This window comes from Caretta caretta, chromosome 3, assembly GCF_965140235.1.
Source record: "Caretta caretta isolate rCarCar2 chromosome 3, rCarCar1.hap1, whole genome shotgun sequence".
Classification (NCBI taxonomy): domain Eukaryota; kingdom Metazoa; phylum Chordata; order Testudines; family Cheloniidae; genus Caretta; species Caretta caretta.
This window is the reverse complement of record NC_134208.1, coordinates 93,742,510-93,768,868: the sequence shown is the minus strand read 5'-3', so window position 1 is coordinate 93,768,868 and position 26,359 is coordinate 93,742,510. Positions and strand designations below refer to the sequence as shown.

At 39.7% G+C, this 26,359-nt stretch overlaps 1 protein-coding gene across 7 annotated transcripts in view; it reads left to right on the top strand.

Annotated features, from left to right (window-relative positions):
- Positions 1–26,359, top strand: part of TBC1D32 (TBC1 domain family member 32) — a 180,926-nt gene that overhangs the window by 105,445 nt on the left and 49,122 nt on the right. For all 7 annotated transcript variants that reach the window (XM_075126666.1, XM_075126669.1, XM_075126670.1 and 4 more), the window contains 2 exons: positions 6,949–7,074; positions 22,828–22,911. In XM_075126666.1, coding sequence (XP_074982767.1) covers positions 6,949–7,074; positions 22,828–22,911 — 210 coding nt within the window. The remainder of the gene's footprint in view (positions 1–6,948; positions 7,075–22,827; positions 22,912–26,359) is intronic.

Here is a 26,359-nt window from a genome sequence, read left to right as displayed (position 1 = left end):
TAAGAGCTGGAGACCTACAGGCTGAAGCACTGGCCAATAATAGAGTGTGTGTCTCTTTTGTTAGTGTGAATTTGAAACATAATGTATGATGAAACTTCAAATGACTTAGGAAGGTCATTATTTGCATGAGGAAATAAATGATGTAAATTCCACCTGTTTACACTGTAGCAAGATACCCTGTTACTTTTCTTTTACCTTAAGCGTTCAATTATATTTCAGTAATATAATTTGGAGTAGAACTGCTAAGGGGTAAGTGGTTAGTGCCCTTCAAAGAATGATACACACAGTCCTCTTGTTGTTTAGGGGCAATATCATATTAAAAATAAGTGAGATTTCTTTACCTGTGGTATTAACAATACCATAGGTTATTCAAAGCAAAATTATATTAATGAAATTAGCTTATCATGATTTATGCTTTTAATTTGCATTTTGCATTTCTTGTCACACGCAAAATTACATTTAATAGATGTATTGTTGTCTAATCTTCAAGAGCAGTGTGTTTTGATGATAAAGATCAGGGGGTCTCAAACTTTCTTGAGTGTAAATAGTTTCTCCATGAGGAGGTTATCTCTTTGAAACTTCTTTTCTATTTAGAATTGCGTGGACCACCTCCTCTCTCAACTTTTCTGTTTTTCCATTGTGAGTACACAATATCCTCATGTTGTTTACAGTAATATTTGCTCCTCTATTGCTTGAAAGACCCCACTGGCACTTTCTCCTCACTAGCTAAGGAACTGTGCAAGGTGGGAGCTTAGGCCTCAAGTATAGTTCAGGACCTGAGCAAGACTGGAAATCCAGCCGTACAGAGTTCATGAAGTTCCTAGAGCAGCAATCCCACAGCTCAGGACTCTCCATGTACACTGACCTCATCAGCCCCTGCTCCCAAAGCTTCCTTCTTTTTCTGCCTCCCAAAGCCTAGAATCCCTACAACAGACCTCTTCAGACCCTGTTCCCAACCGTTTCTCCGCTCAGCCTTTTACCCATACACCTCCTCAGCCCTTGTTCCCTGAGCTTTACTCTCCCTCTATCTAGAGCTTTTCCTTCATCTTTTGGGGTGGGGAGCACCTACTGCTCCAAGGACTTGCCCTTCATGGATTCTGCTTCCCTCCTCTACCCATCCTTTAATACTCCTCAATCCTATAATCAAGCTGTCCTGCTCCTTTCCTCCCTCACTCCAGTTACCAGCTACATCTGTCTTCCTGGTGCCCTGCTCAAAATGCTGGACACAATTGTTTTTCTCACCTGCATTTCTCTTCAAAGACCTGGTCTTCCTTCCCTGCTTTCATCCTTTGTCCACCATTTTAAGAACACTGATAAAGATAATTAAATGATGACCCAGATGACACTGAGAGAAAAACCTTGTATAAAGTCTTTAGTTAAAAAATACAGCCTTAATAGGATTTGTATTCAGTAGCTTGTGAATTATAAATTGGACACTTTGCCCATTAGGCTTCTTATTTTGGTTATTATCCATGTGAATTTGCAGGTTTTAAATTGATCACAGTGAGAATTTGCTATTGTCCCTTGAATGCAATAGAAACTCATTCAGATTTTCACAATAAAAGCAATCAGATATAAAGGCTTGTGACATTTATGTTCCCCAGTTCATGCCAAGACACTTTAGACACAAAAGCTATCTGAGTAATAGTAGAGTTTGGAGGAGAATTAGAAAGTAGTTTCTTTTATGGAGAGAGATTAATTTAACTTTAGGAGAGCTACAATGTTCTGGTTCAGACCAGTTTCAGACAAACTGTACATATACAAATGCACTGCAGGAAATTAAGTACTAACCCACTTAACCAATAGAGCAAATCATAGATGCATTATGTAATTGGAGTTCTAACTGACTGATCATACCCTTAGGGCAGTATACTCTTGCCTAGCAACTTCTGAAACTTAACTATTTTCTCACAAGTTCTGTTGGAGGTAATGATTGCAATTCAAAAGTTAAATCAAGATACATTGGTTTATTCAGAATCAACTGAAATATATTTTACATTCTAAGTTGGAAGAAATGACCTTCTCTATTTAACTACAAACTGTTAAGAAAAACCTGGGTGAAAGAAAAGAGGTCGTGATAATCCTTGAAATTCTATCTATAAAATAAACTCCATCCATGTGCCAAAATTAGACCGTTCTCACAGTACATAATGTAGATATTAAAACATGATTGTGTGTGTCTCTTGGCTCCTAGAGGTTGGCTCCCAATTGGTGGAGCCTGAATATGCCTCTGAGCTATGCTAGCCTCCTTGGGTTTCGTTCCTTCACTGTTTTATTTTTGGTGGGGGGGATATCCCCCAAACACCATCCATTTGTAGCATCAAAATGAGACATCACTCGCAGCGAATTGTTCAGATCTGTCCTTCATTACATGAAAAAGGAAAGTTTACAATGTTGACATATAATTATAATCTTTGGCCAAGTTAACACTTCAATGAGGTGAAGTGGGGCAATTTACACCTCTCAGAGCCATTCACCTTTCCAGACCCTCTGCAGACTCAAGTAGGCATCTCGACATCAGCTTCACTTTGTTCATATTTTTGAGATTTTCTTTCCAGTTGGAGATTTACTTTAAAAAAAAATAAAATAAAGAAAGTTGATATTCTGGAGAACAAGATAGTATCTTCAGAAAGGTGCTTGTCCAACGTATGGACTCTTTCCAAGCACTGAGAGAAACTTCTACCTGTGCTTCAATAAGGGTATTATATACAGGAATGCTGATTAGAGTCTGGTCTTTTTTTTTTCCCTGATCATGTGACATAGAATTGCAAAATGTTACACCCAAAAAAAAGCTACAGTGCAAGGCCCTGTGTCCACTGACACTTCTTGTGCATATCAGCTATATGAGACATGAGCAAGCCAGATGCTAGCTGCTTTTGCAGGATCAGATGAAGTGTTTTGGGGGATGAAGTTCCAGGGATGAGTTTGGCACTAAACTTTATCAGCATGATTGAATGTGACTGGTGAAGAGACTGTGTGGATATAAAGTGGAGGCAGAGTACTGGGAGGCATAACCTAAGCACGGTGAAGACCCAATTGTTGTAAAGACTGTAGGTGAGAGACAGGAATAAAACAAAAAATGTGAAAAAACATTACTGAAAAAGCCATTGAGACTGACTGAGTAACTATGTGAAGAGAGATAAGAGACAAAAGATCAGATTGAGAGACCAGGAGGAACTAGCAGAGATGGTGAAATGGATGAAATCCTAGCTCTGTTGAAGTCATTGGGAATTATGCCATTGACTTCAGTGGAGTCAGGATTTCACCTTGATCTTTTATTTAGTTCCCCTGCAACAAAAATCTCAGATTTAAATTTTTTATTAAAGCTAACGTTAACCTGTGTATTATGCAATATTTTAAGAAAAGAGTGTCTGTACATCTGGGTATAACTACATAACATCTAATCCTTAGTTGCCAACTTTAGTTCCACCAGAGGACTTTGTAAAGCAAAATAACTAATTAACTTGTAAAGTGATACTTCTGCACTGTTCTGAAATGATCTTAAACCCTAGCCTTTGCAATATATTACAGCAAAGGGGAAAGAAACAACTACAAGTCCTATAATCCTGCTTCACATTAAATATTTAGAAACTATTAAAGTCAGCACATATTATTAGGAAAGACATTGACTGAGGATTTAATTATTTGGAGATAACAAGAGAATTTCCTTGTTAATTAATTTGGAAGAATTATTAATGTTAATAGTTAAGTAGTGTAATCAGCTTTTCTGATTTATTCTGAATTGGTTAAATAAATCCCAGTGACAGGGAAACAATTTATAATGAGTAAACTGTTAAAATCCTGAGACTGGTTTAAAATAAATGATGTACAATGTAATAATTCTGTGAAAACCAAAAAGAAAATATTCTCGCTCAGTTCAAAGCAATAAGGTTACTTGCAAGAGGTGTGTTTGTTGTGGGATAATTTTAAATTTGAATATTAAGATCTTATTAAGAAATAAAAAATAAGAAAATTTGTAAAAGGTCATTTTCTTGCTAAAAGAAACAAGATAGCTTGTTGATTCCTAAAGATAAAAGTCAATTGCAATTGCTTGACTTAATTTCTGAAGAGTTACTTTTAAAACCTAGAAAGGGGATAATCAAGGCCCTGATCCTTTACTAAGATGTGTCCAGGCTCAGGTGCACTCCTGAAAAAAAACCAAATAGTCTTCAACAGGGCTCAACACACATATGCGCCTGTGCTCATTTAATGGCATGATCGGGGATTTAACTAGCCTCTAATAACTTTGATAAGATTGGTGATAGAGCTGGCTGGAAAACACAATTTCACATCTTTGAAAATTTTAGATTGAAAAAAAAAATTCTCCCAAATCAGAAACTAAAAAAAACGAAACAATGGAAAAATGGAAACACCATTGCCAGCTTGATTCCCACAGGGGAGCCTGGGGAGCTGGTTGCCCAGGCAGTTGGGAAGCCCATGGAGCCAGCTGTCCAGGAATTCAGGCAGCCTGCGGAGCTGGCGACCCAGGTAGGAGGTCTCCTAGAGGGCTGGGGATCCGATGGAACTCGGTATCCCACCATGCCAGCTGCTGGGGATCCTAATAAACCATGACCCAGGCAGCTCAAGGAAGCTGGGAGCAGCACAGCACAGCAGCCTGCAAGCTAGTCAGCCAGGGAGATGGACAGTGTAGCAGTCCATGAGCAGAGCAGGCTGGCACGGTGCTAGATAAGCAGGCAGGCTGTTTCATCAGTAAACTTTCAGCCAGTGGTAGTTGGTAATTTTTCTATAACATGACCTTATGTTTGAAATGGCAGTCAGTATAACCACCTGTAAACAGCTGTTACAGCATCTCAATTTAGAACCCAATCTGTTAACAAATTGCACTTATGGGAAGAAATCAACCCCCCCCCTTTATTTTGCTCAGGTGTATGTATCCATTGTTCTTTTAATTGCTAGTTTGCTTAGATTTACTGTGTTGTGTGTCAAACTGGCTTTCTACTGTTTATCACTCTGCCTAAATCCCAAGAAATAATTTTTGTTTCCTGGTCTGAAGGTTTTCAGAGGATGCCATATTTAAAGGAAAAAAATCATAGAATTTTGAGTGTTGGGATTACACTGTAGGTGACTAACCCTTACAGAGTTTCTGCTATAAATATTCATGTTGGGAACATTTATCCCTCTAATTCTTCAGTTTTTGAAGCCAAAGTTAGAATTGATTACTAGTGAAATATGGAAGTGCTGTCAGTTTGTGCTATTGCACTGTAGAAAAAGTGGCAAAACTGATGTAATTTACCATAACTTTTTGTAAAAAGTAAAGAGAAGCAGCATTTTACAGTTGAAAGAATCTAATCATAGATTGAGCACAATTAATCTTATTTTGTCATGACACAAATTGTCAGTTTTAATTTTTAATGTGACTCTCTCACCTTTGTATAGTAGAGAGAGGGAAATTGGCTTTAATAACAAGCCAAAAGGAACAGTAAAGAACAGTCTTTGGAACTGCCTTTCTTAGCATTAGGAAGAATTCTTACATAAATATCAGTGAACTATTGTACAGATTTGTTTTTAAAGCCAAAATTAATTCATAATGAAAGCTGAACCTGGTTATTATTGTAGTTAACATATACCAATATTCTATGGAAAAATCTATGTTAAAGTTACATTAAGTTGCAAATCAAACACAAAGAAGTTAGGAATGTGAGAATTAAGGTTTCACAGATTTCAAGCCCTAGTGCTAAAGCACAGACATGCTAGAGCTTCCCTATGAAAGGAATGTAAGAATTCTTTTTAACGTGGGCAAGAACAATATATTTTTCCCTAATCTTGTTCTCAGAAATGACTGATTTTTTTTTTCAAATTAATCATGGGGCACATACCCATCAGGTGAAATTTCAGCCCAAAAAGTTTGGCAAAGTTATTAGGAGCTGAAAACAGGGTTTTATAATAGCAAATGACAGTCCATCTTAACTACAGGCATTGCAGCCTGTGCCACCTCACATGCTTCACCTTGTTGTACTGTTAAGTGTTCCACAAACCAATATCAGTGCTGCCAACTCTCATAATTATAGCATAAGTCTGACAATATTTGGTGTTTTTCTTTAAACTCCCGGTCCTAGAATCGCGCAGTTCTGTGATTTTCTTTCTCTCTTTTCTAGCCTTCCTGGCTGTGCAAAAAGATTTGAAAATGTGATCCAACTGCATGTAAAAGACTCAGAAAAACACAGAAGGCAAATAAAAATAACCCCAAATAATAATAATTAATATAAACCTCATGAGTTTTAAGCCAACCTTATTATTCTTTGGAAAATGACTTTTGATTTTTGAATGTTGGGGTTTGTAGTGCTGCTGTAGATTAGAATATCTATTCAGTTCCTGTTCTTTAGGTAGGCATTTCAGGCCTACTGGACTACAGATACCTAACTGTGGTAGCACTGTTGCTGCTGGGAAGGAGAGAGAGGTCATGTACTAATAACTTGTCAGAAATATACAAAGTGTAGCCACATAGAGCACTTATGAATGCCAATATCAAGGCACTTCCCCATTCTCAGTAGGAGGTGGTGTGGGAATTCTGGAGGTGACACATGACCCAGAGTCCCCATCAGATGTGGTGGGTATAAAGACCTGGGATAAAGCACAAAAAATCCTGCTTCCTATCTCCACAGTTGAATTAGTTACTTCCTCCATGTGATGGTAAACAGCCAGCCTGGGATATACATGATTGTTATTTATGGAGTGCTGAACAATCTTCTTTTCATGAGAGCGTTTGAGGGCTGCTCAAACACTGGCTAAGATGATAGCAAAGAGATGGAGGAGTCAGCTGAGTTTCCTGTTCCTCTCTGAACAGTACTAGTGTGAAGCTAAGGAGCAGTAGCCCTCAGGCCTATCTGTAGCTTGTAGCTTTTTTACTATTTATTTTAAAAAATGTTGCTATGATAAAGCTGATTTGTGTTATAAAAAAACACAATGTGTGTTTCATTTTTATTTTAGATAATGATCTCAACAAGCTGTTGGCATCCTTAAAAAATCCAGATAAACAGCTAGTATGGATTGAAAACTGTAGAAGACAGTTTTGCAAAATCATGAAAGCCAAACCTGATGTCATCAATGGAACCAGTGAGTATATATTTTTTTCCCATTAGGTACTGGTAAACAACTGTTTTTCACATTTTCACTGAGTACTGAATTGCTTTTACCGTATCTAATTATGCATTGACTCTGGTTATTTTTTTTCCTTTACTATCAGCAAATTACTGTTTCTCAAGGTTCAGCCAATACATTTTAGAAAAGGACCAAATGGATGAGAAAAGTTTCATTTCTTTTAACAACACTGTTTAGGAAGAACAGGGATTGGTATTTTGCTTGTGATCTCAGGTTAGCATTGTCATACATCAACATTCAGATATAAAGGCTACCACTTTGAAAGACCTTAAAGTAGAACATCAGGGAAAGATGCTGCAGCACTGGAAATACTGGTGGACTAATGCACTCAGTACCATTTTTATTACTATTACACATAGCATTTTTGGTGTATCCCACAGATACCCAGAGGGAGTTGCTCTGTCTAATATAGAAGATGGCACTATTTTCAGCTTGAGTAGATTTTCCAAAGACCTTGTCAGATTATGGCTCAGATTTCATCTCCCAGTTATTTACTGAATTATGGAGAATATGTGGGGTAAATATGTGGATCTACTCCATATTACCCAGAGACAGATGGCTCAGTTGAAAGGTTTTATGGGACTCTAAAAACTCTGCTGGGAACAAATGCAACCAAGAGGGCAAGTGGCTGTTATTAGCTTAGCGGGAAGTACCCCAAGAGTCCACAAGGACTCCCATTTGATGTCCTGTGTGGGAGGAAGGTCAAAAGTCTCTTGGATTTCATCATAGACTCCTGGCAGTGGTGGTACTGAGGCTAAACGGGGACCAGCTGCTGAATATGTTCAGAGGTTTAAGAAGGATTTAAAGTCTGTGATGGAGATGATTAAAATGAACCTCACTAAAAGCCAAGCAGCACAGAAAGCATGGTGTATGACCACAGTGCATGTAAATGCTCATTTGATGTGGGGGACTTGGTACTGATGTTACTCCCTGTTAAAAGGGCACAAAATGCAGAACTCATGAGAGGGACCTTATGAAATTTTGGAAAGGGTTAATGAGGTTACTTATGATGTGCAGAGACCCCATAGCAAGGCTGCTTCAAAGGCTGTGCATATAAACGTGTTGAAAGCCTATCACAATAGACAAGCCATTGTCAATGTGATGTGCTGAGGAGGATTCTAAGATTGCACCTCTCATTGATTTGATGGCTAAATGCTACAGTGACATATCACTAGAGGACAATGAGATATGTGAAGGGTTAACCCAGAAACTGCTGGTAAAGAATTGATAACTAGAAAATGCATATACTGGAGGTCTGTTTCTTTCCAGGCATTTAATTAGATTTGTATGGGTAGTCAAAATGTTAAAGCTCCATCTATTTAAAAAAAAAAAAAAAGTAGGGTCCTGATAAACCATTCTCTGTTGATGGGGATACATCAAACCATAGGTGCAGACTCCGTGGTTGCTCCAGGGCTGGAACACCCACGGGGGAAAAATTAGTGGGTGCTCTGCACCCACCAGCAACCAAGCTCCCCCTGCCCCACCTCCTCTTCCCCCCCGAGCTTGCCACGTCCCCACTCCTCCACCTACCTCCCAGAATTTCCTACCCAGCCGCCGCCAAACCGTTGTTTGGCAACGTTAGCATGCTTGGTGGGGCGGGGGAAGCGGGAGGAGTGGGAACGTGGCGCGCTCAGGGAAGGAGGCCGGGAAGAGGTGGGGCTGGGGCGGGGATTAGGGGAAGGAGTTGGACCATTGGCAGGGAGGGGGCGGAGTTGGGGTGGGGACTTTGGGGAAGGGATTGGAATTTGTGCGGGGAAGGGCTGGGAAGAGGTGGGGCAGGGCCAGGGCCTCATGGAAGGGGTGGAGTGGGGGCAAAGCCAGGGGCAGAGGCGGGGTCGAGCACCCACATGAAAGAGGGGAAATCAGCACCTTTGCATCAAACCAAAGGTACCAGTTCCAAACTGCTACCTGAGAACATTACTGTCCAAGAATATGACATGGAAATTGTGCCTATCAAGGGAAGAGAAAATATGGTGGCAGACATCCTGTTCAGGTAAGAGAATTATGACTCAACACCTAAGGATCAGCCAGTGGCTGACCCTCCTGCATCATTGTAAGAAGGGAGCTATGACCATAAAAACCTTTCAGTGTCAACTAGAAAAGGATTCACTGTTGTGTAAGAACAGAAGAGTGGCTATACTGGGTCAGACCAATGGTCCATCTAGCCCGGTACCCTGTCTTGGAACAGTGGCCAATGCCAAATGCGTCAGAGGGAATGTGACACTTTGTGCCTTGGGGGAACACCCTGCACTCCCATGATTGTGTGATATCCAATGCAAAGTTTGTCATGTCAGGTGTCTTCAGAAGGCTCATGATGCACTGAGCATTGATGTTATAGGTTGTAATTTCATGTATATAGTTATGAGGCTGAAAATGTGTCCCCATGGCTTAAAAAAAGCCCAGGCAAAACTCTCCAGGAACAGAGGGGCAGTTCGCACCTCATCAGGGCATTTATGGGACAAACCCAGTCCAGCCTCACAGGAACAAAGGACACTGGCCTTGGCAGCAAAAAAGGATCTGTTGGACTCTCGAGTGAGTCACCCCCCTTCCCTTGGTCAGTCAGGGATTAGGATGAGTTAATGCTCACCTGACCCTGGGGGGGGGGAGCAAAGCCAAGAGGGAAAAAACAAAATGATAAGAGGGAGAGACATTTGTCATGCTCTTCCACTCTCTTCCACCTCCATCTACAGACATCATCACTAAGTGACTGAAGTGCTGATCAAAGGGGAGAGCCTGGCTGAAGGGCAACCAGCCAGCCTGTGGTGAGAAGCCTCTAAATTTGTAAGGGCACTGAAAGTGTTTAAAATCAGCTTAGAATGTGTTTTGCTTTTATTTCATTTGACCAAATCTAACTTGTGCTTTGACTTATAATCACTCAAAATCTATTTTTGTAGTTAACAGATTTGTTTGTTTGTTCTACCTGAAGCAGTGCATTTGGTTTGAAGTGTGTCAGACTCCCCTTGGGATAACAAGTCTGGTACATATCAATTTCTTTGTTAAATTGATGAACTCATATAAGCTTGCATCATCCAGCGGGCATAACTGGACATTGAAAGAGGGAGGTTCCTAGGGTTGTATCTGGGACCAGAGATATTGGCTAGTGTTATTCGGTTGTACAATGCAAGGAGCAGCTTACATGCTAGAGGCTGTGCATGAACAGCCCAGGAGTGGGGATTTTCACAGCAGAGCAGGGTAAGGCTGGCTCCCAGAGTCGGGGATTGGAGTGACCTAGCAGATCACCAGTCCAGATAACACTAGGGGAATGTCACAGGGACTTAACAGAACAGGGCAATTATCAAATGAACTATCCTTTTATCCAGTCTCAGCATCTGGCAGTCAGAGGTTTAAGGACACCTAGAGCATGGGGTTGCATTCTTGACCATCTTGGCTAATAGCCATTGATGGACCTATCCTCCATGCACTTATCTGATTCTTTTTTTAACCCAGTTATACTTTTGGCCTTCACAACATCCAGTGGCAATGAATTCCACAGATTGACTGTTTGAAGAAGTACTTCCTTTTGTTTGTTTTAAACCTGCTGCCTATTAATTTCATCAGGTGACCCCTGATTCTTGTGTTATGTGAAGGGGTAAATAACATTCCCTTATTCACTTTCTCCGCACCATTCATGATTTTATAGACCTCTGTCATATCCCGCTCAGTTGTCTCTTTTCCAAGCTGAACAGTCCCAGTCTTTTTTTTTGTCACATGGAAGCTGTTCCATAGCTCTAATCATTTTTATTTCCCTTCTCTGTACCTTTTCCAATTCTAATATAACTTTTCTGAGATGGGGCGACCACAAATTATACGCAGTAATCAAGGTGTAGGAGTACCTTTGGATTTATTTAGTGGCATTATGATATTTATTGTCTTATTATCTATCCTGTTCTTAATGGTTCCCAACATAGTTAGCTTTTTGACTGCAGCTGCATATTGTGTGGATGGTGTCAGAGAACTATCCACAATGTCTCGAAGATCTCTTTATTGAATGATAAGAGCTAATTTAGACTCCATAATTTTGTATGTGTAGTTGGGATTATGTTTTCCAAAGTGCACTGCTTTGCATTCATCAACATTGAATTGGATCTGCCATTTTCTTGCCCAGTCTCCCAGTTTTGTGAGATCCTCTTCACAGTCTTCTTTGGACTTAACTATCTTGAGTAGTTTTGTGTGGTCTGTAAACTTTGCCATCTCACTGTTGACCCCTTTTTTCCAGAACATTTATGAATATGTTGAACAGCACTGGTCCTAGTACAGATCCCTGAGGGACCTGACTGTTTCTCTCTCTACATTGTGAAAAGTTATCATTTATTCCTACCCTTTCTTTTCTGTCTTTTAACCTGTTACTGATCCATGAGAGGATCTTTCCTCTTATCTTCTGACTTCTTACTTTGCTAAAGAGCCTTTGGTGAGGGACCTTGTTTCTGCTCTTTCTTTCTTTCCTTGACCCCTGCAGCTGTCTCCATCCTTGACCTGTGATGTGACTTTTGAGTCTGACTACAGCTTAATCCTTAGCATGACTCTGGCTCTGACACTTGGTGTGGCCTCTGACTCTGGTTTTCAATTTGGTGCGACTCCCATCCATGACCCTGATTCTACCCTAGGCTCCAAGCGCTTGGTCAGACTGCCCTATTACAAAAAGAAAAGGAGGACTTGTGGCACCTTAGAGACTAACAAAATTTATTTGAACATAAGCTTTCGTGAGCTACAGCTCACTATTACAGGCTCTGTCATGTGAAGTCTCTAATAAAAGCTTTTGTCATACTGATCCTCATAATCGTAACAAGCTGCATGTACAAATAATATTTAAGGAGTTGTGTATATGTACTAAAAAATGATTTAAAGTCTATCACCAACCAAAGAGAAAAATACCTTTCTTCCAGACAGGAGGTAAGATGTGTATCTGTCAAAATGTAAATTAAGCATTGTAAGCCAGCACCGTGAAGCGCCATTTACATGGGAAGTCAACAGGAGTGTGGGAAATCAATAGGGAGACAAGATGCATGAAATTGAACAAAAGGGGGTTGCCCTGTCTCATGAGGCAGACAGTGAACTTTGGGGAATTTAAGTGGAAGACAAAAAAGCACCTTGTTCTGCACTAAGCAAGTAAATAGATAACATGTTTTCATTTACGAAAAAGTCATCCCAACTAGCCCTGCTTGAAAATGCTACAAGCTAACCATCTGTCTAAAGTAGCTTAAGTTTAGTATCTAAGAATCTTATGATTTTGTTTCATATGCAACCCTTCTGTTTCCATTATCCTTACTCACTATCTCTTAAATCTTAATCTTTGATAATAAACTTATGATTGTTTTCACTATAACTATAACTCAATGCTCTGGTATTATACAAAGAGCTGATCCTAGGTTGAATCATTCAAGCTGGTAAGTACACTGTTCCTTTGGGAACAGCAAACCTGCTTTTATTATGTGTGATCAGTGCATAATGGGCTGAACACTGCAGGGGGAATGCTCCACAGGGACTAGGGAACTGGGGTGCACCGTTAGTTAACTTGCAAGGCAAAGTAAGAGCTAGCATAGCTCAGAGGAGATTGTTTGAGTAACAGACCTCAGGGGTCAGGGAGCAAACACTCAGTTAAGCACCAGCAAATGTCTTGGTCTGGAGGCAGGGAGGTAACAAGGTGATTCTCAGTTCTGGGCACCCTGAGAACCATCAGATTCACCGCTGCAGGTGACCAACTGAACCCCTGAAGCATAAGATTTTAGAAACATCTGACATGAACCAGAAGGGACCCCCAGGACTGCTGAGCCCTTCCCTCACCATTACGAGCAACATGGTTATATGATTGCACTCATAAATTTGTTCAGTTCTCTCTTTAAAAAATTAAGTTGTTTGCCCCCACAACTCCTTGTTCTTGTTCCAGAATTGTCCTTTAGATTAAAAATACCTCTCTCTTCATCCTCCCTGATGTTTATCAGCCTGATGTATTTATAGAGAGCAAGCATATCCCCTCTCTGCCTTCGTTTTCCTAAGCCAAAACAACCTCTTTTTAGTGTAATAAAATAAGTCCTCCTGATCATCCTCTTCTCTGCAGTTATCCAATTTGAATTAATCTTTTTTGAACGTGGATGACCAGAACTGTTCACAAAACCTTCCAAATGAGGTTTTACCAGTGCCTTGTACTATGGCATTAATACTACTTTGTCTCTACAGGAAATGCCTCACCTGATATATCCTTTTAGGATTACATTTGCCTTTTTCGCAGGCACATTACAGTAGCTCATAGTCATGCTGTGATCAGCCGACACAGCCAGGTCTCTATCCTCCTCAGTAACTTCCATCTGATGAGCCCCTGTCTTATAGCAGAAATTCGTATTATGAGATCCTTAGTGGATGACCTTGCACTACTATTAAATTTCATCCCCTTTTCATTACTTCAGTCTTCAAGGTCATTCAGTTCTTCCTCTGCTTTGGTACCTGTGTTTTCAGTGCTCTGTTGCATCTATACCCGTCTTAATCATCTTCTTCCTCCAGTTTTGTTAACTCCGATACCTTCCTCAGTGCACTAGCTGTGATCATTTTCAATGTTTGGGACCAGGCTCTTTTTGCTGACTCTTTATGATGTTTTGATACCAGTGTTTCAAGGAGTTCCCACATCTGTCTTGCACTTCTGATATGAGTGTTTTCCAGTGCCTGTGCGAAGAACATGGGTTTATAATTTCTAATAATTTTATGAATATGTGATCTAATTATTAGGGGAATCATGCATACTGTAGTGAGATGAGGACTCACCGGTACGGCGCCTCCTGCTGGTCATCTGGGAATTAGCTCTTTTCCAGCGTACGGAACACCCTCTGCTGGCCGGTGTCTCGCCTGCTGCTGGCCCAGAGTCCCTCCTAGACCCCACTGCCCTTTACGTCAGTGTTCTGCCCCAGCAGTACCCCCACACGATCTGGGTCTCCTCTCCCAGGGAACCTCCCAACCTTCTAAATCCACCTCGCTTCAGTGGCTCCTGCCAGTCATCATCTAGCCCCCGCTCACTGGGGCAGACTGCAGTTGTAATGGCCGTTCATCATTGGCAAGGGGTTAGGACCTGCTGCCTTTGCCTATCCCAGTCTGTACCTCTGTAGACCCAGTACCTTTGATAGGCCTTTAACAAGGCCTGCAGCCTGGGGGTTTACCAGGCTGGAGCTCCCCAGCTCCTTTGCCCTTCCCCAGCACTGCTACGCTTCAGGTACCTTGTTTCCAGGCAGCTAGCCCTTCCCACTCCAGGGCTAGAGTAAGACTCCTCCAGCTTCTGGCCCACAGCCCTCTTATCAGGACCAGCTGGGCCTTAATTAAGCTGGCCACAGCTGTAGCTGCTTCCCCAATCAGCCTAGCTTGACTGCTTTTAACCTCAGTTTTACTGGAGTGGGGCAGGCGCCCCACTACAATGGCCATTTTAGGTTATTGAAATGTGTGAATGAACTGGTTCAGTTTAATAAGGGACTGTTAGGAAAGAAGCAGGAAATTAAACAATTGTCAGTGATAATCCATTTCTAGATAAAGAACCTCAAGGGAGCTGAGGAAACAATATCCCAGTCCAGATATAAGAGTGGCTTAGCTAATTGGAACTTACAAAACTTGCAAGGAAAGAATAAGGCTTAGGTAAGACCCAAGTTTGTGGTTCCTTTGGGTGATGAAACAAGTTTTGTTTGTTTGTTTGAATCTATTTTGAGTCACTTTAATCAGCTGCTGGTCACCAAAAGGGAAATCTTGTGGGGAACCAAGGTCAAATGTACCTGCCAGAGGAGCCGCATTTGGGAAACTGGGAGATGCAACTGAGAGATCCGGTCTAAGAGTGACTTCGACCCTTAAAAGAGGTGAAGGAAGCCAAGCCTGTCACCTGGCAAGTGCATTTGAGAAGGATTGAAAAGAGATCTAAAGTGCAGCTCACCCTGTAACTGTGATAGCCTGCCTTAGTGCCTTTGGTGCCTGTGTTTGGCAGTAGACGATGCCAATGACTGACCACAAAATCAGTTACATTATCATCTGGGAATTGACCACAAAGTCAAAGGATGCCAGGTTCGCTTCCAGATTTGATCCTGAGCTTCATGGAAGAATGATAAATGTCTCCAATCCCTTTTCAGGACACCCCAAGCAGTTTCCACTATGTCCAGCATGAAGCTGCCCCAGAATATTTTGAAGGATAAATCCTTGAAACAGAAGTAGGAGTCAGCCCAGACACCTGATCACCTGTAAGTCAGTGTCACCACCAAACCCCACTTTCCCTCTGGGAATAGTAATGGAGCAGCTTTGTCATGAAAACTTCCTTGTTTTGAAGCCACACTTCCTTGTTTGAAGTCAAATGTAAGCTGCTCAACACACTGAGCCCTAATATTTGGAAGTTGATGGTAATGGTGTTCCTATTGTTCATTCATATTCTTGGGTTGGAGACAGTGATTCCAGATGCAATATGTGCTCATCAATTTAGCTAAGTCACACTAGGCTACAAATTCTTCAAGCTTCAGCATTGAGGTGTTCCTCTGGCCATACATTAGCATTTGCAATTGAAAAAAATACGTCCACCCTGACCAGGTCATTGGCTGTCTCTCCTACCTTCAGCACAAAAGGTTGTTGTTGGAAATAATGATGGCTGGAGAGAAGGCAGGCTGTTCTCATGGTGGTGCACCCAAAACCGTGACCTTCAGCATTGGGATTTTTTGGTGTCATTTTTACCAAGCCATGGTTGCAGTCCACAAAGCTGTAGATTGCCAGGGCTTGTTAGACAATGGCCTGGTGAAGCTATGGAAGAAAGCCTCTAACCTGATGAAATCTCTCTCCACCATGGAAATATTAGGAACTCAGAAGGCTGATGAATGAGAGTTGATGGGAATGTAAACATCTATGTTGGTAATGCACAAAAAGGAGTGGAATCCACCTCATTCTGTCTTAACTGAGTTGCCTCTTCAGTGCTGATGAGATTAAAGAGGAGTATAAACATTTTTGCCACTAAAGTAGGAAGAGATACAACTCACAGAGGAACAGAACTGTTGAGTAAAAAGGTGGCATTTTCAGAAAGTCACTTTTCAAAGTGTGTCATACTTTAGAAAGGTGGTCAATATAACTAACAAACATAAGAAAGCTTAGAGGAAAGCCGATATGTGTTCCCTTTACAGAGAGACTGTGCAACCCAGGGTACCAGAATTTCACCTTTACTTATAACATAAAGTAATCTAGGGGCTTTAGTGCCAAAGTAACAGAAAACTTAGTAAGTAATCTGTAAAGGAAGAGATTCAGTGTAAAGATTCTGAAATAAGGAACTTTCTAGTACTAGTTTGTGTTAATGTGGCTCAAGTCAGCAATGATCAAAAGTTGCTAAATTCTCAGGGCTTTTCATTCTCATAAACTCTGTATAATGAGTTTATAGTTTTTGATGACTTTAGTTCACTGAGAGTCAGGGTTTTTCTTTCCCAAGCACTCCGTAGAAAGGATAAACAAATGGAGGCCCACAACTCAAACCAGTAAGTGTATTTTATATGAATTTCTGTCAGTATAATAAAGATAAATTGAAATCTAATACATTTTAAAATAGATTTTTTTCTAGCATAAAAATATGCTGACTTTTTCACACCTACTTTCTTGCATCTCTCACATTGACCTCCCAACCTTCTAAGCAGTTTTTCTTAAAAGTTGGAATAAAATTGAAATGTGTGCATAATCAGTTTATTTGTACGCAGCATTTTTACTAGTTTGTTCTCTTTGCTTGGGCTATATGAAATTAGTGTTGAAAACTGTCAGTATATCCTACTGAGTATAAAAAGAAACAAGCAATTGTGAAGAAAAACAATTTTAATCTGAAAACAGAACACTTGATGTTTAAAACAGTGAGCTTCCAAAGGAAAGAACAGAGATTTATTCTTTTGTGCTTTGTATTGGGCCATATCCAATGTCAAAAGCTGATGTGCATTATTTTCCATAACATCATTGAAAAGATATCAAAAGTGACAACTGAGAATTTAAAGCAAATATTGTATTTTGTTAACATGAATCCAAAAGATGTATACTGAATAAATATATTTGCATTGAACAGCATGGGGAATAGCTAAGCAAGAAAGTACCCATGAAAGCATGTTTGTATATCACATGGATTCTGGAAAAGCATAAAGAAGTGTTATGGTACAGGAAGAGAGCATTACGGCCGTGGAAACTGAATGACTTGAAAAGCAATTTAATTATTCCCAAAAATACTACCACAAAATAATACTTTAACTGAGGAAGGTACTGCTAACCCCACGGTGCTAAAAGCTCTCGTTCAAATGCAGTAGATCTGAATGGGGCTATTTCAGAAACAGCAAAATTCCGGCTAACTGTGTTGGTTTGGGAACGCTTGTTTTTAATAAAATATATTTTATGGGAGACTTGGTATGATGTTTGCTCAGCATGTATATTATGAGTAGATAAATTTATTAGGATTATTTGTTTTTCCTTTTTTGTTTATGAAGGTGAACAAGAGCCACAAACATTGAGTTTTGAATTGAATTTAGAGAAGGGAGTGTATAAAACTTTCTGTCCAGGTATAGTTCTACGCACAGTACCATGACGGACAGCAATGGAACAATGGTTGTGTCTTGCAGTAGACTGTATTACTTGCAGTACTTTAGCAATCCTGAGTTTGTATGCCATGAGTATGCACAATTTTCTTTTTGATCTGGTTGAAAAAAAATGACGAATCACTCAGTTGATTTTCATTTTAATGAAGATTTACTTTGCTCTGCAATATTTTTTACTTCCAAAACCAGAGAGCTCTGGATTCCAGAAAGAGCCCAACTGAAAGTAGCATCAGCATAAGTAGCTAAAGTAAACTTTTAGGCGATAAAGCACACAAACTACAGCAACTTAGAACAACCTATCATTTTACATAAATAATATCTCAAAAGAAATGTCTTGTCCTGTGAAAGCCCTCAATTTACTTCATAACCAAGTTTATTTTAATACACTCCACTTAGGTATTTTTTTCTCTCACAAACTTGATTGTGTTTTCACAGACCCCTGCTGGGCACTTAGATGAATACTTACAGATGGCTGAAATCAATTTTGTTCTAGAATTTGAAAAAAAAAAAACTGCTTAGCAGTTGAACTGTCACTTCTTCCATTAATTCAATCACTGAACTAAAGTATTTGGCTGTTGGTTCAAGCATGTGGATGCCTTCCAATAAAAAAGATCAAATTAAAATATTCTGTATTGACTTTAAATTTTGTGAATTATTCAATCTTTTAAGCTTGTGACATTGCTCCAATTTATTATTTGAGCATGACATATTTCATTGATCTGAATGTGAACAGTCATATCTTAAATGTACTGTTACTAGTGAACAGCAAGTTTTCCCAAGAGAAGCTCTTTAGTTTCCATGTCTTAGTCTAAGCAGTAATTTTTTCTTGTTTTAATTATGTTATGCTAATTGTGGCCCCAATTATACAAAGGCTTAAGTACAATAGTAGCGTTACTCTCAGAATGTAAAGTTAAACACATGCATATATTTTTTCAAGAGTGGGGCCATGCTGCTACATAAATATTAGCATGTTAATCTATACTGAATCCAAGAAGAGGAAAAAGAAGAAAGCTTTTACAAATGTCTAATTTCAATGGCAAATGCTGCATCACAGAGTGGCTGAACTATGGCAGCAGCAGAAGGGGCTTTTATGTGATAATTCTGAAAATAGTATTTCTTTTGAAAAATACACTGAACAAGAAACAGTTTGGCAGAGTTCGCCATCCTCAGGGATCCAAACTCCTCTGCTCTGGACTAGAAAATATTGCAGTCTCTAAACTAATTTTTTTTCAGGTACCCAAAAAATGAACATAAGGTTGTGCTTTAATGAGTCCCATAGAATAAATATGCTTGTGCTGTCTACATTAATTTTTATAAACGTATGATTTTGTTAGGGGGCTTCTTCCTTCACCCTCTCAGTTCCCTGATCCTTCTCGCATGAACAGAGAGCAACAATACCCGAAGTCCAAAGGTGAAAACAATTTGATGTTTATTGGGGTGACCTTCCAGCAAGCTTAAATCCAAGTTCCTTTTTCCTTATTTTCGAATCCCAACTTACCTCCTGTTTTCCCCTAATTTATATAGTAGCAATCTCAGCTATACCTTAACCAGTCATTTTACTGAAATTTACCTAACCAATCCTAACATATTGTAACATGATTAGCTAACCAATTATATCCCACCACCTTAATTAGTTTACACCCAGCAAAATTAATTATACAGCAGACAGAAACAAGCACAGAACCAGACAGAGACCATGCAAATAAACAGTAGTAAAGGGGGAACTATAATAACAAAACAATACAGAAGTGAGGATTTTACAAGTACATCTGTAAAGACATAAGGGTTTCCCAGCTGTGTCTATTGATAAGTGAGTTCTTACCAGACAGAAAACTATCAAATTAAATTTCTTTTTACATCTTCTAGGCTCTTCCCTTTCTCTGGAGGTGATAGATAGGATCACCTTTCCAACAGCCCCAGATTGCCTTATTTCAATGTGACTAGGTTGGAATGTGATGATGTGACCATACACTTCCCAGCTTATGTCTGCCTCTGCTGCTTAGCCAAAGGCCTTAGCCTAAGAACAGGGCCTCAGACTGTCAGTGAGAGAAGGCCCTTACACAGATTCTTTGTTTTATACCTCTATAACTAGCTAAATGATAAACATATACCTAAATTCTTAAAGTATAGGTTTTTACAGACAGGCTTGAATATCTATATCCTAACAGATTTCAGGGAAAAAAAGAATGGTATTAAATATATGCAACAGTCCTATTCAAACAGAAGAGGGAAATAACCCAATTTCTGTGAAGTCTCTATTGCTTTGATGTAGAAAGAGACTGATCTTTCTTGGTAAAAATGTAGTGTTTCTCAATGTGAACTTGGTGTTACAACAATCATCATTTTCTATACCAACTGCCATTGCATATACTCTCCTTGTTACTACTGCAGTGAAATCAATAGTTGTATAATTAAAGTTCTTGAAGACTTCTTTGGAGCTGATTCCTATGCATTAAAGTTCCATATGTCTCTGTTTCCCCAGTGGGGAAAACTCCGGCATACAGAGTAGAGTCTGTAATCTCCCAGCAACTTCCTACAATATTTACAACTGTGGATTGACAAGACATAGATTTCTGTATGCAAAAATAGACAGTGTACGGTCTTTCTTAGTGGCATTTTTCTTCCTTAATTTAAGGCATTTTTGATAGACTGGATCTGTAAAAATGTGATTCCTGTGAACCTTTTGGACAATTAAACCAGCAGTGTATATAATTTAATGACAATAGATTAGGTTAAACAGTGGCTGGAGAAACTGTAAACATGATTATCTTTATGCATTTTAATTGTTATTCTTAGGAGTGGTGAGGGGGTATTGTAAACTGAGGGAAAGATCAGAGCCTTTTGAAATCTGAATTGTCTTGGTGATGATACCTGTCTTTGGGTCATGCTCTCCTTGTTACATTTTCACTGGTGCTACCTTGAGTTCTGAATTTAGGTCATTATTGTTCCCTACATGGATGATATCCCCATAGAGGAGATGGGAAGGCTTCATTTGCATTCTTCTGTTTAAAGTAGTGATGTACTTTGCCCAGCTATAGAAGTATAAAGGGATGCAGTCTCCCCAAACCTACAGGTAATTTTAAGTTTGAGAAGAGCCTTTGCAATTACAGTGGCTCTCAATCCCTTAGCAGTTCTTCAGGATGCCTTCTACGTGATCAAGAAAAGCAGGGAAAGCTAATGCTGACAGGGTGAGCACTAAGTTATTGGCTATTATCCTACAAGGGAGGTAGGTACAATTCCTTGGGTAGTGTCACATTCTGGGATGAAATACAGATCGGTGAGGAATTGTCACCTCTTACCCTGTAACCCGGAGTGCCTCACAATGTCTTGCTACTGTTGCCCTCTGCCTGGGATGTCCACAGACAGCAACAAGCATGTACTTTATGTATTAGGCAGCCCTGGTCCAATGGTTTGGATTCTGGAGCCTGACTAGACTTCCACTGATCCCCACCTGCCTTGGTTAACAACTGATAAGGTGACTTCACACTCTCCCCCACCCCGAATTTTTCCCCAAAAGGTGTTCTGGAATGCCCAACCTTGTCATGGAACAAGAGAGGAATGATAAGGTTCGTTGCTCCTTTGAAGAGTCAGTATACAACAGTTTGATACTTTAACTGGAGTTACCAAACAGTTCAGTTCAAACACAGCACTGGGTTGGTTTATTTAATTCCAAAGAGATGGCTATTAAATGAGTACAAGGATTAAAGTCAGAAATGGTTACAGGAGAAATAAAGATAAAATGCCTTCTGGCAACTAAAACTTAACAAACTAGACTTGATTCAAGGTAAAATCGTCACCATGTGCTTTCACCAAGATGGCTGACCGAACCCTTGGGCCAGAATCTATCTCCCCACATGTCAAAGGGCTGGTACCTTTGTCTTCTTAGGTGAAAGATAACTTAGGGTGTCTTGGCCCCTTTCTTCTATAGTCCAATAAATCTTTGAAATGGATTCTTCTGAAGGATATGTCCAGATGAGTCTCTTCCCAGCTGTGAGGTAGGCTACATGGAGCCTGTCTTGAAGGAAGTTTTCTGTTGCTTCTTCCCCTCCTGGAGTTGTCTGCTAAAATGTAAATTATTTTAGTTCCTGCCCCCTCCGGTGCAACTTAATGAACATTAAAAATTTCCTCCTCTGTTGTGATAATGTAGGGTTTGCCTCCACCACTTGTTAGCTCCATGGGTCTATTCACACAATATGTAAATGCAGTCTCATTGCCTTTCAAAGTACTATAGAAGCAACTCCCAGGTGAGGAAACTACATTCCTTTGTCTGAGATGAACTTGTTTAATAGCTTTACCTAGTCTAGGGCACCTGGTCTTGAACGTATGACAATGATATCCTATAAGGGGAATTCATAAATTTACATATAATATTGCTATATACATTTTACCATGATGTTATTAACCTGAAAGTTATTAGTTTTCAAATGATATATCACAAGGCATATTTTGTACAGGGGTGCTTAGGTCCATGGGTAGTGACCAACTTCCAGCATCCTGCTTGACCCCACAATACAGACATTCAGAGCAGAGCACAATCCCCATGGGAGCTTCCATGGAAGGAGCAGATCTTTGAGTAAGACTGTAGTAATAATAAAGCATAGAAGCACCCCTTAAGATTTGTTCTTGCCCTCTAAGATCTAATAATATTTACTGTATTTTTCGTGTTTTGGAAAGTTGGCCATTACTCTTGTATAAATATGCAAACAGTTGATTTTGCACTGTTTCTCAGAAGGAAGGACAGAACCCTTAAAGTGCATTGCTTCATGTCTTTTGTTTTCAAGTAACATTTTTACCACAGTCTACATCCACATACAAATGTGGTAAGGTATTGTAGCCTAATTAGAGTTAATTTTCTTTGTATTTTGAAACCATGTAACAAATTCTGAAGTAATCCTTGGAGGATCTAAAGATGATAAATAATTCCCTTTCAGTTAACACTGAATAGATTCTCAGTGAAGCTATTAAAAATTTAATTTGTATCAGGAATGTTATGAATACAAAAACACAGTATTTTAAATTGTTTCCTCATACAATTGTGCATAAACATTCAGGAGTTCAAATTGCTTTAGTTGTCCACATGTAATTTTGTTGGGTAGTGTAGTTCCACATTCCATTCATTGTCGCTAATGTTTTAATGGGTTTTTGCTTATTACAGTTTTGGCAGAATTAATTGAGAAGTTTGTGTTGCATCTTTCTGAAAACCCATCAGAATGTTACTTCAGCACTGGAGAGTATGAAGGTAAGTTTGCAGGCACTTCATATTTGAATTTAAAAGAAAAATAATATATCCATATCTTTTTGACTATTAAAAAAGTAGCTAGACGTCTTTAATATTCTTTGTTTAACAGTTCATGTATTCATTATTCAAATCATGGGGAACATTTAGCATCCTTCTGGAACAGGGCCTGTTTGTTGAAGCACAGTGTGACTAATGTTAATGGAATTTTGAACCTTCTTGTAATATATGTACAGTACATAAAGAGCGATACAGAATAAATGATGGTATGGTATAAAGGTTTTATGGATGCTTATTTAGGAATTAATTACATAGGTGACTGAGTAATACTGCCATCCCAAACAAATGCCAGTAAAACCCATCATGTATTGTTTATAAGTTACACATTTAACCAACAGCTATTTTAGAAATGTCTTAGTTTAATTGCAAGTGAGGGCTGTTTTTTGTTTTTTTTTTTAATGCCAGCCCTCCCTTTTAGTTACTGTGAGTCCATCTACATGTGTCAGGGAACTAAAAATACAATTAACTCACTTTTTAAAACTCATAAGAATGACCCAAACTAACTTTCCTGTACATTAAATGCCAACACTTTATAATTCAGTTTTCTCCATACTAGAAGGAAATATTTTGTGTCTTATTGGAAACCTGGTAATCTTCCCATTTTGAATGGTCTTAAGCTCCTTTTTCTATCCCTACTAGATCAGGAGATATCTTATCTTAAATCGGTTTCTTGTGCAATGTTGTCCATCTAGAACCTCAGTACAAGTTCATAGGGAGAACTTACTGAAGAAAGAAAGGCTTTTTTTTTTATAAGGGGTTTTGTTTTGTTTAATTGCAGCTCTAGGAAACTACTCAGAAGTTATTAATGTTTGAATAAATATTGATGCATATAGATTAGTGAGCAGAGTGCAGGTGAGATAGTCAAAGATAAAGGATAAATAAAATTTATCACCTGGCTCTACAGATTAACAGCATTTTTATCACCACAAAATATGTAGTATAACATAAGGGTTAATTGAGAGCTGGTCAGAAAAAATTAAGTAAGACATTTTGTATCAGAATTTGCCAACTTGTTGAAATCTAAATATGTTGCAGAAATGGTTTGCTTTTGCTTAAATTCTGACAGAACTCAGGCAGACTGCCCTGGAGCCAGGGCTCCCTGAATAGCTGTGTGGAGAACAGTGTTTCAAAGAATTTTGAAAATCTTTGGTTTTATTCCAAATTAGAGCAAAGCCAAATTTAAAGATCTTCAAATCCTCCATGAAATGGAATTACCATTTTCTGCCCAGCTCCATTTATTTTTTGTGAGCTTAGGGTAGTTGTTATTCATGAATGAGTTTTATGAAGTAAAATTTTCAAAAGTGCCAGTGTCCTATTGAAAATGAATCTAGCTTAGCCTCCTAAGAAACTTAGCTACTTCTGAAAATTTTATCATCAGCCCAAGTCAATGCAGGTAAAGGAACAGATACTCTGTTAATGTAAATTTCCCTAGCTCCAGTTGGCCCCAAATCTCTTTGCACATCATATTATCGTGTATTTTACATATACTATCTTTGCTACATAAACTATTTTAGGAGGTTTTTTTTTTTGAGATTTTTAAAATACATCATTGAGATTGTTCCTGTATTCTCTTATTTACCATGTGTTCAACTGTGCTGGCTCAGAGACTGAGAAAAATAAAAACTAATAAATGTAAAATATTTCTAAGCACAAGTTGAAATATTTTTTTCTAGATCAAAAATATGATTTTAAAGTTCTGTGTCTCAAGATCTTTCAAAGCTAGATGTAAGTCCTAGATTCTATTGGAAAGATGGAATTCAACCTACTTTCTAAGGTATAAAACTTACATGTATAGCCCTGTAGGGACGCAAGGTATCAGCATTCAGAATTGTGACATTTGTATGTATAGAAAACTTGGGCCAGGTCTTAATGGGTATGACTACTCTGCGACGAAAAACCTGTGACTGGCCCATGCCAGCTGACTCAGGCTCCCGGGGCTTAAGCTAAGGGGCTGTATAATTGTGGTATAGACGTTCAGGCTCAGGCTGGAGCCAGGTCTCTAGAACCCTGCAAGATGGGAGAGTCCCATTGGGCTGCAGAGGAACAGACAGGCTTGTGAAGGGAGTGTGCGGTGTTCTGGCAGTGTTCGGTGCTCGTTGGAGGTTTGTTTTGCTGTGGATGGTGGTGTTTTGATTTGGTTTGTTTCCCAGACTAACAGGACTTAGGTGAGAAGGCTATGACATATGACATATGTCAGATATGACAGATCCAAGGATTGGAGATGCAGGTGGAAACTCTAGTTGAGTTTAGGAGGGGGTTCAAGCAGATGATGGAGCAAAGACATGAGGAGGCTGAAGGGAAAAGCGCAGACTTGCAGATGGAAGCAGGACCAAAGAACTCTGAGGGGAAACTGCTGGGTGAGGAAAGTGGACAGTGGAAGCATGTGACTAAGAGAACCAGGCAGAGGAAAAGACAGGCTAGTGAAGGAGAAATAGTGATCAGGAACAGGTTTGTGGAGTTGGAAAATGAAGAAGGGTCACAGCAGGTGGTCACTGAAGGTGAGAGGGCAAGGAAGAAGAAAAAGGAAGCTAGTCCTATAGGAAGAGGGAAAGAGTCAATGGAGATAACAACACCAAATATGATCCCCGAGATGATACGGGATGTGATACGAGATGATTGCAAGGGACAATAGGAATCGAGAGGCCTTGCAGCCAGAGGGAAGAGGGGATAGACCGGAGAATCGCACCATCACCAGGAAAAGGCAGGTCTACAAGTGATTGGGAACTTCTTACTGAGAAGAATAGACAGGCCTGTAACTAGAGCTGATCCAGAGAACAGAAGGGTGTGCTGTCTGCTGGCTGCTAAGATATGGGATATGGACCTGAGGCTGAAAAGGATCCTAAAAGAGGGAGCAGGAAAGGAATCCACTGATTGTCCTTTGTGGGAACAAATGATATGGCTAGGTTCTCGCTGGAACGTATCAAGGGAGACTATGCCAGGCTGGGGGAGACGCTTAAGGAAATCGAGGCTCAGGTGATCTTCAGTGGGATTCTGACTGTTCCTAGAGAAGGGCAACAAAGGTGTGACAAGATTATGATGCTCAACAGATGGCTCAGGCAGTGGTGCTATAAGGAGGGTTTTGGGAAGTATGGCCACTGGGAAGCATTCATGAACAGAGGACTGTTCTCTCAGGATGGACTTCACCTGCGTGGGGAGGGAAATAGACTTCTAGGATGGAGGCTGGCACAACTGATTGAGAGCTTTAAACTAGGAATTCGGGGGAGATGGTTGGAAGTTGTCCAGGTAATCTCCACTCTGGATTTTAATATTGAAAAGGAAGAAAATGAGGTAAGAAAGGATACAGCCATGGTTAGGAGAATGGACATAAGGAGGAAGGGTAGTATAGATACCAGTGTAATAGGTGATACGGGCGGTAGAACATCTGTGCCTA